This window comes from Leucoraja erinacea, chromosome 13 (assembly GCF_028641065.1).
Source record: "Leucoraja erinacea ecotype New England chromosome 13, Leri_hhj_1, whole genome shotgun sequence".
Classification (NCBI taxonomy): domain Eukaryota; kingdom Metazoa; phylum Chordata; class Chondrichthyes; order Rajiformes; family Rajidae; genus Leucoraja; species Leucoraja erinaceus.
Window position 1 is genome coordinate 29,231,522 of NC_073389.1, and position 12,171 is coordinate 29,243,692.

The window sequence follows — 12,171 nt, forward strand, 5'->3', positions numbered from 1 at the left end:
ACCTTTCTTTTACTCCTCCAGATTCTCCCTGCTGGTAAAGCAGTACTATGGCAACCCGCGGCTGAAGAATATTACACAACTAAATTGACTACAGTACTGGAAGTGCTGTTATGGGTTGCTGTTGGAGAGCAGAGGGAAAGGATTTTCTATTTCAAGAATATGCTGACTTTGTTGCCCTGCTATTCAGTTGCTTTACCCCCAATATCTACACCAGTCAGCAAGCAGCTGCTGTTTTATGTATAGACATAGCGTTGTACAACACATGAAAGGGCCCTTCGGTCCAAGTTGTCCAAGCAACCAAGATGCCCCACCAGCTGAGTTCCATTCACTTGCATTTTGCCCATATCCCTCTAAAACTATCCTATACATGTACCTGTCCATGTCGTATTTAAATGTATTTTAAATAATGTTATTGTACTTGCCTGAACAACTTCAACTGGCAGCTGGTTCCATAAACCACCACCCTCGTTATAGAAACATAGAAACATAAATAGGTGCAGGAGTAGGCCATTCGGCCCTTCAAGCCTGCACCGCCATTCGATATGATCATGGCTGATCATCCAACTCAGTATCCCATCCCTGCCTTCTCTCCATACCCCCTGACCCCTTTAGCCACAAGGGCCACATCTAACTCCCTCTTAAATATAGCCAATAAACTGGCCTCAACTACCTTCTGTGGCAGAGAAATCCACAGATTCACCACTCTCTGTGTAAAAAATGATTTTCTCATCTCGGTCCTAAAAGACCTCCCTCTTATCCTTAAACTGTGACCCCTAGTTCTGGACTTCCCCTACATCGGGAATAATCTTCCTGCATCTAGCCTGTCCAACCCCTTAAGAATTTTCAATGTGTAGGAAGGAACTGCAGATGCTGGTTTAAACAGAAGATAGACACAAAAAGCTGAAGTAACTCAGTGGGCCAGACAGCATCTCTGGAGAAAAGTAATAGGTGACGTTTTGGGTCAAGACCCTTCTTCAGTCTGAAAGTCAGGTGAGAGGGAGTTGCGAGAAATGGAAGGTGTGAAAACGACAAATCAAAGCAGACGATGATAAGGAAATGTAGAATGTAGACCAAAATGCTGGAAAAACTCAGCGGGTGATGCAGCATCTATGGAGCGAAGGAATAGGTGACGTTTCGGGTCGAGACCCTTCTTCAGAGAAGAAGAAAGGAAGAGGCGGAGACAGTAGGGTGTGGGAGAGCTGGGAAGGGGAGGGGACGGAGGGAGATAGCAAGGACTACCTGAAATTGGAAAAGTCAATGGTCATACCGCTGGGGTGTAAACTACCCAAGCGAAATATGAGGTGCTGCTCCTCTAATTTGTGGTGGGCCTCACTCTGGCCATGGAGGAGGCCCAGGACAGAAAGGTCGGATTTGGAATGGGAGGGGGAGTTGAAGTGCTGAGCCACCGGGAGATCAGGTTGGTTAATGCAAACTGAGCGGAGGTGTTGGGCGAAGCGATCGCCAAGCCTATGCTTGGTCTCACCGATGTAGAGCAGTTGACACCTAGAACAGTGGATGCAATAGATGAGGTTATAACCATATAACCATATAACAATTACAGCACGGAAACCGGCCATCTCGGCCCTACAAGTCCGTGCCGAACAACTTTTTTCCCTTAGTCCCACCTGCCTGCACTCATACCATTTGCCTGCACTCATACCAGGTTGGAGGAGGTGAACCTCTGCCGCACCTGGAAAGACTGTTTGGGTCCTTGGATGGAGCCAAGGGGGGAGGTAAAGCGCCAAGTGTAGCATTTCCTGCAGTTCCCAGGGAAAGTACCAGGAGAGGTGGTGGTTTTGGTGGGAAGGGGCAAATTGACCAGGGAGGAGGGAGCGGTTTCTGCGGAGAGCAGAAAGGGGAAGAGATGGGAAGATGTGGCCAGTGGTGGGATCCCGTTGGAGGTGGCGAAAATGTCGGAGGATTATCTGTTGTAGGTGACAGCTGGAAGTGTGGAAGGTGAGGACAAGGGGGACTCTGTCCTTGTTACGAGTGGGGGGGATGGGAGGTGAGAGAGGAGCTATAGGATATAGAGGAGACCCTGGTGAGAGCCTCATCTATAGTCGAAGAGGGGAACTCCTATTCCCTAAAGAATGAGGACATCTCCGATGCCCTGGTTTGGAACACCTCATCCTGTGTGCAGATGCGGCGAAGACGGAGGAATTGGGAGTAGCGGATGGTCCTTACAGGAAGCAGGGTGGGAAGAAGTGTAGTCCAGATAGCCATGGGAGTCAGTGGGTTTGTAGTAGATGTCGGTCAGCAGTCTGTTACCTGCGATGGAGATAGTGAGGTCTAGAAACGGTAGGGAAATGTCGGAAATGGTCCAGGTGAATTTTTAGTGCCGGATGGAAGTTGGTGGTGAAATGGATGAAGTCAGTGAGTTCTGCATGGGTGCAGGAGGTAGCACCAATGCAGTCGTCAATGTAGTGGAGGTAGAGTTTGGGGATAGGGCCCTGGCAGGGCCAAGGATTGTTCGACGTACCCTACAAAGAGGCAGGCATAGCTGGGGCCCATGCCCGTGCCCATGGTTCATTGTCAGCTGAAGGGAAGGTGACAAGGAGGCATACAATCAGTAAAAGTAACCAGAAGGACAGTAAAGCTAGTCAGAGAACTAGGGTGGGAAAGGGACGGAGAAAGAGGGAGAGCAAGGGTTCTTGAAGTTAGGGAAATTAATTCTCTTACCGCTGTGTTATAAACTGTCCAAGCAAACAATGAGGTGCTGTTCCTCCAATTTGAGTTGGGCTTCACTCTGACAGTTCCCACAACGTCTATACGTCTAGACTTCCTCTCCTCCGACTCTCAGTCTGAAGAAGGGGAAGAGCAAGGGTGAAGAGGAAGCACAAGAAAAGGTCTCAATGGGTGAATTTAGATGATGTGATGGACTTGCCCAGTACACCAGATGAGTGGAAGAGAGTGGCGCTGGGCTTTGACAAAAGATGGAACTTTAAGCACACATGTGGGGCAGTGGATGGCAAGCATGCCATTCTTGTCTCTGTCCCTGTACCCCTCATTTTCCTTTTCGTACAGGATGGCATTTTGCTGGAACCATTCCTCAAAGTCCCCCTCCTGCTGCCTGGTGAAGGTGTAGGGCATAACCTTCCTCCAGCCCTCCCTCACCACTAATGGGGCATCTGCCTCTGATGCTGTGTCAGACACAGGAGAAAGGGCTGCTTTGCTGCCTTCAAATGAGGCAGTGAAGGATGGGGTGGTGGTGGGGACATATACTACCACCCTGGTTTCCTCCTCCAGGGGTCCCTCATGCAAGGCTACCTCCTCCTGCACTATCACCTCCTGTGACATCACCTCCTGCCACTCCTCCTCCTGGGTGGGCAACGCCTGCATGGCAGGTTGTGCCCTCCCCCTGCGCTGCTGCCTTTTTGGTGCCATCTCCAAAACACAAGTCTCCTCTCCAAAAAACTCTCCAGCTGTGAATGAACATGCCCTGGGGTGACAGAGGTGACGTGCTGCTGTTTAAATAACCTTTTTTTCCTACTGACTTTTTTTTCACCCTGGAGCTATTGCCTTCGACCACCTTAGAGTACCTACGACTAGCATCACGACGTACTACGACCGACCTTGACTAGACCTACGACTAATATATATCGATTTTTCCCACGGCAGCCTAATTTTAGTCGCGGTCAAATTTTAACATCTTGAAAAATACGCCACGACCTCGCTGAAGCCTCAACTACGCCACGACCTCGCTGAAGCCTCGACTACGCGGAGACCACTTTCGACCATGAAGGAGAGTGACAAAATCCTCCTACGACCTCGTGGCGACCTTCCCGCGACTATGGGTCACGGGCAAGGTCGCCAGAGGTTGCTGTGGAGGTCGCCCAAATGGGACAGGGGCTTTATTCTTTATTGAAGATCACATTAAAACACTCCTTGAAACCTGATTATTTAATGAAGATTATCTTCCCTTGCATATTTCCTTGTGGAGTTCAGTCTCAAATTTTGTAAAATAATTACTGCCTTAGAGAGAAATGGGTTGGTGGATTGCTCTGAGAGCTGGCATAGATTCAATGGGCTGAGTGGCAAACGTTTGTGTCATTAGGATATAAGAAGTGGTGCGAGGACAGGTGGAACCTTAACGGGTCCCAGAGATGTGTGGATTGGGAGGTTGATTGGCCTCTGAAAATTGTTGTGGGTAGAGGCAGGAGGAGCAGGTCATTGGGGAGATGTAGCACATCTTCTTGTGTTCACGCTGTCCACAACAACCATCGTGCACGACTGTACACTTATGCCTCTGTCCCACTTAGGAAACCTGAACGGAAACCTCTGGAGACTTTGCGCCCCACCCAAGGTTTCCGTGCGGTTCCCGGAGGTTGCAGGTGGTTGCAGGTAGTGGAAGCAGGTAGGGAGACTGACAAAAACCTCCGGTAACCTCTGGAAACCGCACGGAAACCTTGGTGGGGGGGGGGGGGGGGGGGGGGGGGGGGGGGGGATGCAGGCTCCACACAGACAGCACCCGAGGTCAGGATCGAACCCTGGTCTCTGGCGCTGCAAGGTAGCAGCTCTACCCACTGTGTCATGTGTTGATTGGCCTGTGAAAGGTAACAAGTTACAGGAATAGGTGGGATAATGGAACCAATGTGAGGGCTAGCACAGACTTGCTGGGCTGAATGTGTCAACAGAAAACATAAAAGGATGTAATGTATTATTTTTGCTGAGGAAGAATGCATTTTTTGTGATCATTTGTGTTTCGAATTCTAACCAGCCAAGTAAAAGCAGGCACTCAAGTAGTGTCCCTACGGTTCTCTTAACACACAGGCCCTGAAGGGAAAGCTAAGTGCTTCTTCACTGCTGACAGTGAAACCTTATCCCCTACTAGCCTATTCAGACCCATTCTCCATCTGCTTCTCAAACCATGGCAACCATGCCCCCCCCCCCTCTCCCCCGACAGTGGAAGGACACCATGCATCCTTGCTGTCACTGAACTATGCCGACAAATGCAGCAACATTGGAACGCAGAAACAGCCATCCCCAGCTTGTTATTCCTAAAAGAGCAGACCCCAGACCTGGGGGTGGAGCGATGTAATGTGTGTGGTGCCTGCCCCCCCTGCTGCTGTGGCTGAGTTCAGTGACGTTGGTGGCTAGGTTGTCAAGCACATCTGTTGCTATTGTTGTGTGCAGGTGCTCCCGGTGACAGTGAAGTTAGACTGTCCCTCTCCTGCGTACCTGGCACCCATGTACTTCTCAGGGGTAGAGGGTGTGGGTGATGCTGGTGCAGATGCTGCTCGATATGTGGGATGTGCTCTAGCAGCGCTGGAACGCAGCTTCCCAATTGCTGGCAGTGGACGCCTTCCAGAGGTTTCTGCCGGAAGAAGCTGAGTGTGCTTGCCCAGAGCACAGGCACAGAGAGTGACTTGTTGCTGTGGAGCACAGGGTCAGGAGTTGGAGTAGTCTGGTTCGGCTACATATTTGGAGGGGTGTTGTGTAAGGGTGGGCAGGGGGGTCCTGAGTGCAGTCAATGGAGAGCTGAGGACTTGAGCAGGGAAGGTAAATGCTGAGGGCTCAGGATTGGAGAAGTGGGAGAAGGGAGACCGTGTAATAGTGTCTCTTGGGAGGAAACAAGGGGAGGTAGGTGTTGTGCAAGTTGTGGAGGTCCTTGGTAAGGTCTGTGTGTTTGTTACCCTCCCTACATGCTCTTGACAACCTGGTGGTGAGCTGCTATCTTTGAGCGCTAGGGTTGGTGTGTTCAGGTGCTCCCGGGGACAGTGAAGCTGTGTTCAATCCAGATACCCTGCTGGCACCCATGCCTCTCCTGAGTACCTGACACCCATGTCCTTCTCAGGGGTAAAGGACACAGATGTGGGTGATGCCAGTGTAGATGTCTTGATAAATTGCTGCAATACCTTCCATAGACGGTGCCTACTCCAACCATGGTTTGTGAGAAGAGGAGGGAGTAGATGTTTAGGGCGGAGACACAAGAGACTGGAATCGGGAGAAAAATAAATAAAACTGTTGGAGGACCTCAACAGGTCAGGCAGCATCTGTGGAGGTGAAGGGATGATTCACCTCTACCCCATTGTGGACATTGGACTTTGTCTCTGAAACTGATACGTTACAATGCTGAGAACTATATTTTGCACTCTGTGTCTTGCCCTGTGCTCCATCTATTGTACTTGAGTTTGGCTTGATCGCATATATGCTTGTTATATCCGATGTGTTTAGATAGCACCCAAAACAAAATTTTTCACTGTACCTCTGGACACGTGACAATAATAAATCTAAACTTAAAGACTCCTGGTCAAGACCATATGTCAAGATGGGTGCACTAGGGAAGGCTGCTTTATCCTGGTGAACCAGCGAGCTGTGTCCTGCAATGACTCTTTGGAATGCTGGTGCAGGATTCCCAAAATGATATTCTGAAAGTCGAACCGGTGGTAAGGAAAGCAAACGCAATGCTAGCATTTATTTCAAGAGGGCTAAAATACAAAAACAGGGATGTAATGCTGAGGCTCTATAAGGTGCTGGTCAGGCTGCATTCGGAATTTTGTGAGCAATTTTGGGCACCATATCTGAGGAAGGATGTGCTGGCTCTGAAAAGAGTCCAGAGGAGATTTACAAGAATGATCCCAGGAATGAGTGCATTAACATATGATGAGCGTTTGACGGCACTAGGCCTGTACTCGCTGGAGTTTAGAAGAATGAGGAGGGACTTCATTCAAATGTACCGAATAGTGAAAGGCTTGGATAGAGTGGATGTGTTTCCACTAGTGGGAGAGTCTACGACTAGAGGTCATAACCTCAGAATTAAAGGATGTTCCTTTAGGAAGGAGATGAGGTGGAATTTCTTTAGTCAGAGGGTGTTGAATCTGTGATATTCTTTGCCACAGCAGGCTGTGGAGGCCAAGTCAATGTGTATTTTTAAAGCAGAGACACATAGAAACATAGAAAACAGGTGCAGAAGTAGGCCATTTGGCCCTTCGAGCCATTCAATATAATCATGGCTGATCATCCGAAATCGGTACCCTGTTCTTGCTTTTTCCCCATATCCCATGATTCCTTTAGCCCTAAGAGCTAAATCTAACTCTCATAAAAACATCCAGTGAATTGGCCTCCACTGCCTTCTGCGGCGGAGAATTCCACAGATTCACAACTCTCTGGGAGGAAAAGTTTCACCTCATCTCAGTCCTAAATGGCCTACCCGTTTTTCTTAAACTGTGAGACCTGGTTCTGGACTCCCCCAACATCGGGAACATTTTTCCTGTGTCTAGCCTGTCCAATCCTTTATGAATCTTATATGTTTCTGTAAGATTCCCTCTCATCCTTCTAAATTCCAGTGAATATAAGACCAGTTGACCCATTCTTTCATCATATGTCAGTCCCGCCATCCCGGCAATTAACCCGGCAAGATAGATCCTTGATTAGTACGTGTGTCAGGGGTTATGGGCAGAAGGCAGGAGAATGGGGTTAGGAGGGAAGGATAGATTAGCCATGATTGAATGGTGGAATAGACGCGATGGGCCAAATGGCCTATTTCTGCTCCTATCACATGACTTTATAACCTGCTCCATGAATAGTGCCTGCTTTCTCACTCGACCAACATTCATTTGGAGTCTTGTGCCGTATCCAGTCATGAAGATTACATTCAGTGCATGAATCCTACCTCACGGTGTGAACTTACTCTAGGTGCGACACCTCTTGCACAACATTAGCACACACCCTACCTCTGTGCAAATCAGTCACAACCCTTACACTCGGTATTGCCCACAGTAGGAACAAATCACCTTCAGATCCTCAAGGATTTGCTTTTATTTAAACTTTTATATAAACTTTTATATAAGATGATGAATAGTTTAGTACTATTCAATTTTTTATGTTTACGTCAATAATATAAATATTTATGTTCATTTTCATCGGAAAATGGAATTTATTACAAATGCAGTCAGCCTGCATGACGGTGCAGTGCCATTGTCTGTCCTAAATGTTCATAGTCTGGGCTGTTTGGCTAGCATTTATGCTAAGAATTTCAGTCAGTGATTCAGCTATTGATCCCCTGCACTAAGTTCTTCCCATCGCCCTGCGGTTACTGCTTCTTGGATCATTATTCATGGGCAGATGCAGATAGAATCTCCAATGATGTTCAAACCTATGAGAGCAGGTGCTGCTGATGATGTAAAGTGCTATTTGCATAGTTCAGCATCCTGTACCCAGGTCCTACTCTTGAGTATGGTGACATTATCGGGAGGTTTACACTGGTATGTTTTTGCTGCTTGTTTTATGCTGAGAATTCTGTAAGCTATCTAGCTTTTACTAATTGAATGCATTAGGTTGTTATTTTACACAAGGATTTTCCAACAGCAGCGAGTCCTGATTTTTGTTGTAGTCTAACAGGGCTGATTACCGGTGTGCACATTGTGAAAGTGCATTGTGAATCCACTGATGCTGGAGATGATGGTGTTGTTGTTCGTCTGTTCATTCAATGCTAGGAGCGTCACGAAGCCATGATGCGTCGCACTTTAGAACGTAACCAGCAGTTAGAACAGCGACAGAAGAGGTGGTCGTGGGGAGGAACAGCATCCACGGGGACTGGAACCGGAGATGGTGAGTTAAAGAACACTGACTGCATTGCAGGTTCTAAAACAACAGAAAACTGTGCAGCTCGGCTGAGAGCAGTTCTGTGTTCTCATCAGCCACATCAGCCATTCCTCCGTAGAATGCAGCAGCTGATTTCAGTTAGCAAAGCAAGCTGATTGATTTCATGAAAGAGGGACCTCGCCCCTCTCCTCTCTCTCCATCCGGCTTATTTTCTTGTGGATTTCTTGTCTTTGCTCGGCAATAACATTCAGCTCATTTCTGCAATCTGTAGCAAAAACTTGTATCTGTTTCAGGCAGTCAGATAAAAATTAGTGAAGGGATATCTAAATATAGGAAGCTAATTAAGTGAAGTCTAATTAAGTGACCACATTACATTTGGTTTTATGGGCCAGATACATTAAAGCGGTTCTTCAGATCTTCAGTGATCTTTCTTTCAAAATGGTCTTTACAGCAATATGATTTTTTGTTCTTAATTCTGCTATCTACAAGGATTGTCTTTCCGAAACATTTAATCTCTGACATTAAACTATGCCAGAATAGTGTAGAAGAAAATATCTTATGTACTTGCTTACCTTGAACTCGGAACTTGGCACTTTTTTAAGCTTATAATTGTCAGCCCAGACAGACTGTGAAGCCCAGACGATTGGTGCAATTCCCTCTGCAGTATTTCCCGTACCGAGAGGGATCAATTTCCCCCGGACCGCTCCTCAGTATTACTAGGAAATACAATGGCCGGTAAATAAACCTTACATTGCTGAGGCATAAAGGAACATTTGGTGAATTATATACAAGATGTGGACCAGCTCTGAGATAACATACTACAAATAATCCTGGTATTGTGGCAGGGCCTTCATTTATTTGTCATACGATGTCTCAAAGTATTATTTCCTGTAAGCACTAATTCTGTTCCTCGATTTATTTTATTTCAATTCTGTGTCGTGTAGGTGAATCAGAAAATACCCCACCCCCTCCTATAGATCTAGCAGCCAACACCTATCCTCCAGAGCCTGTGGTCATTGATGCTGCTGCTGCTAATGCTGGTATTTTGGAAAGTTACTCTTTACCTTACTGTCTTTTAAAATATTTTCAGTGTGTGGCCCACTTGTCTAACCCACTGTATTCCCACCCCTACTCTGGTAGTCTTTGCTGTCCACATTGTTACCACTTGTTTTTCTTTTGAGCACCGTGTATGTTTTTCTTTTCTCAGTAATCGGTAAGCATGGTGAGGATATTTTTTGGTAGACAATCTACTTTTCTTGATGCCGGTAAAACTCTATGTTGTCAGACTATTCGCATGCATGTCTTTGCAATGTAGAAATGTTATTTTTGGGGGAGAAGATTTCCGGTGTCCTGGGGTTTTTTTTGTATCAAAGCAAAGGTTTAAGTGGAGCCGATGTAAATGGAAATATCCTTGCTACTTCTCTCCTTGCAGCGGCTGACAGGCTTTCAGCTTATGTTGCGGACCTTCCCAAACAAATGGAGTCACCGGTCCACAAGCTGTCGCCCTCCTCTGCTGCAGCATCCCCAGGCTCCCCTGAAAGAGGCAAGTGGTCATGTTCCTGGTGTCGTATGTGGTCCCTGTGCAGTCTGCTTCCCTGGGTTTGCCACTCTTCCCTTCATCCTCTTACTAGTCTCAGCACACGGGCACGGCTGCATTCCTGCCGCAGGAGATGGGTTTTTGCTCTGGTTTGAGTTTTAATGCAATCTCTGCAATGCGCTATGAATATTGCGAAATGTCTTCTGCTTTGGATAACTTTTGTTCCTATTGAAACAGATAGCAGGCCCAATAGTGATCATGGGGTGGTGCCACACCTCATCATACTAATAAAATGCGCAGCATATGAATGAGGGATAGGAGTTGAGTAATTGCAAACCTTCAGCCTGCCCCATCATTTTCAAGATCATGGCTGATTGGATTTTACCCCAACTCTGCTTCTCTACGTAAACTGCCCCCCCCTTTCACTGTTGCTTATCAAGGCCCTCTGAGGGAACAAAATAATTATCTCCTTTCCATCTTAAGTGGTGACTTCTCATGTTTAGGCAGCGAGTCCAAGTCATAACTTGGACTGACTAGATTCTCACAGAAAGACCAGATGATGTCAATCATCAGCCACTGGAGGGTTTAGTCTGTTGTTCACGGTGCTCTTGGTGAAGGATCATCAATAGGATATTTTACTGATGACCAGGATGCAGTGAAGCAAAATCAAAAGTGATTAATATTTGGAAGTGGTTGCTTAATGCACTCCTGTTTCAAAACGCCAATTGCCTGATGCGTCCTTGTGTACAATACATAATCCCTAGTCCATTGAGGGAGTGTAAGCCTGGAATATAGAATGAAAGTGGGTCTTGGTGAGGTTTAGCTGGTGTTATTGTGTAATGTTTAATTAAAGAATGTCAAATTAATTGTCCTCCCTCTGCCTTCTCTGCTCCTCGGAAAAAGGACCATTCACACCCTAGTCATTCTGTCCTCTCCCCGCCCCTGCCCCGTCTGGCAGAGGTTACAAAAGCTTGAAAGCATGCACCACCAGATTCAAGAACAGCATCTCCCCACTGTTATCAGACTTAAAAAGACCCATCGTATGCTAAGAAGTGAATTGCCAAACTACCAATTTACATTATTGTGGCCCTTGCGCTACTTTATCTGCATTTTCTCTGCAGCTGTAATACGGAATTCTGCAGACTGTAGTCACTTGTCCCCTTGGCTGAGTCAGGTTGAAGCGAGATGCCAAAATCAAATAGTATGTGGCACTTTTACCTCAGTCTGAGGCACTTGCCAGACAAGTGGTATTATAGTCTGAAGGGTCTCATAAAACCATTAATAAATAGAAAATAGGTGCAGGAGTAGACCATTCGGCCCTTCGAGCCAGCACCGCCATTCAATATGATCATGGTTGATCATCCAAAATCATAACCCTTTCTGGCTTTTTCCCCATATCCCTTGATTCCCTTAACCCTAAGAGCTAAATCTAACTCTCTCTTGAAAACATCCAGTAAATTGGCCTCCACTGCCTTCTGTGGTAGAGAATTCCACAGATTCACAACTCTCTGGGTGAACATTTTGTCCTCATCTCAGTCCTAAATGGCCTACCCCTTATTCTTAAACTGTGACCCCTGGTTCTGGACTCCCCCAGCACTGGGGCCATTTTTCCTGCATCTACCTTGTCCAATCCTCTCAGAATTTTGTTTAAGAAGGAACTGCAGATGCTGGAAAACCGAAGGTACACAAAAATGCTGGAGAAACTCAGCGGGTGCAGCAGCATCTATGGAGCTAAGGAAATAGGCAACGTTTCGGGCCGAAACCCTTCTTCAGTCTGAAGAGGGGTTTCGGCTCGAAACTTTGCCTATTTTCTTCGCTCATTAGATGCTGCTGCACCCGCTGAGTTTCTCCAGAATTTTTGGGTACCCTTTCAGAATTTTATATGTTTCTATAAGATTCCCTCTCATCCTTGTAAATTCCAGCGAATACAAGCCCAATCGACCCAATCTTTCATCATATGTCAGTCCCGCCATCCCCGGAATTAACCTGGTGAACCTACGCTGCACTCCCTCAATAGCAATAATGTCCTTCCTTAAATTAGGAGACCAAAACTGCACACAATACTCCAGGTGCGGTCTCACCAGGACCCT

The 12,171-nt window shown here is 46.8% G+C and overlaps 1 protein-coding gene across 8 annotated transcripts in view; it reads left to right on the forward strand.

Annotated features, from left to right (window-relative positions):
• LOC129702775 (MAP7 domain-containing protein 2-like) overlaps positions 1–12,171 on the forward strand; it is an 82,850-nt gene that overhangs the window by 20,385 nt on the left and 50,294 nt on the right. For 4 of the 8 annotated variants that reach the window (XM_055644737.1, XM_055644738.1, XM_055644740.1 and 1 more), the window contains 3 exons: positions 8,436–8,550; positions 9,489–9,584; positions 9,977–10,087. In XM_055644737.1, the coding sequence (XP_055500712.1) occupies positions 8,436–8,550; positions 9,489–9,584; positions 9,977–10,087 (322 nt within the window). Of the gene's footprint in view, positions 1–8,126; positions 8,205–8,435; positions 8,551–9,488; positions 9,585–9,976; positions 10,088–12,171 lie in introns of those variants that run through there. The other 4 variants (XM_055644739.1, XM_055644742.1, XM_055644743.1 and 1 more) reach the window with 3 other exon arrangements.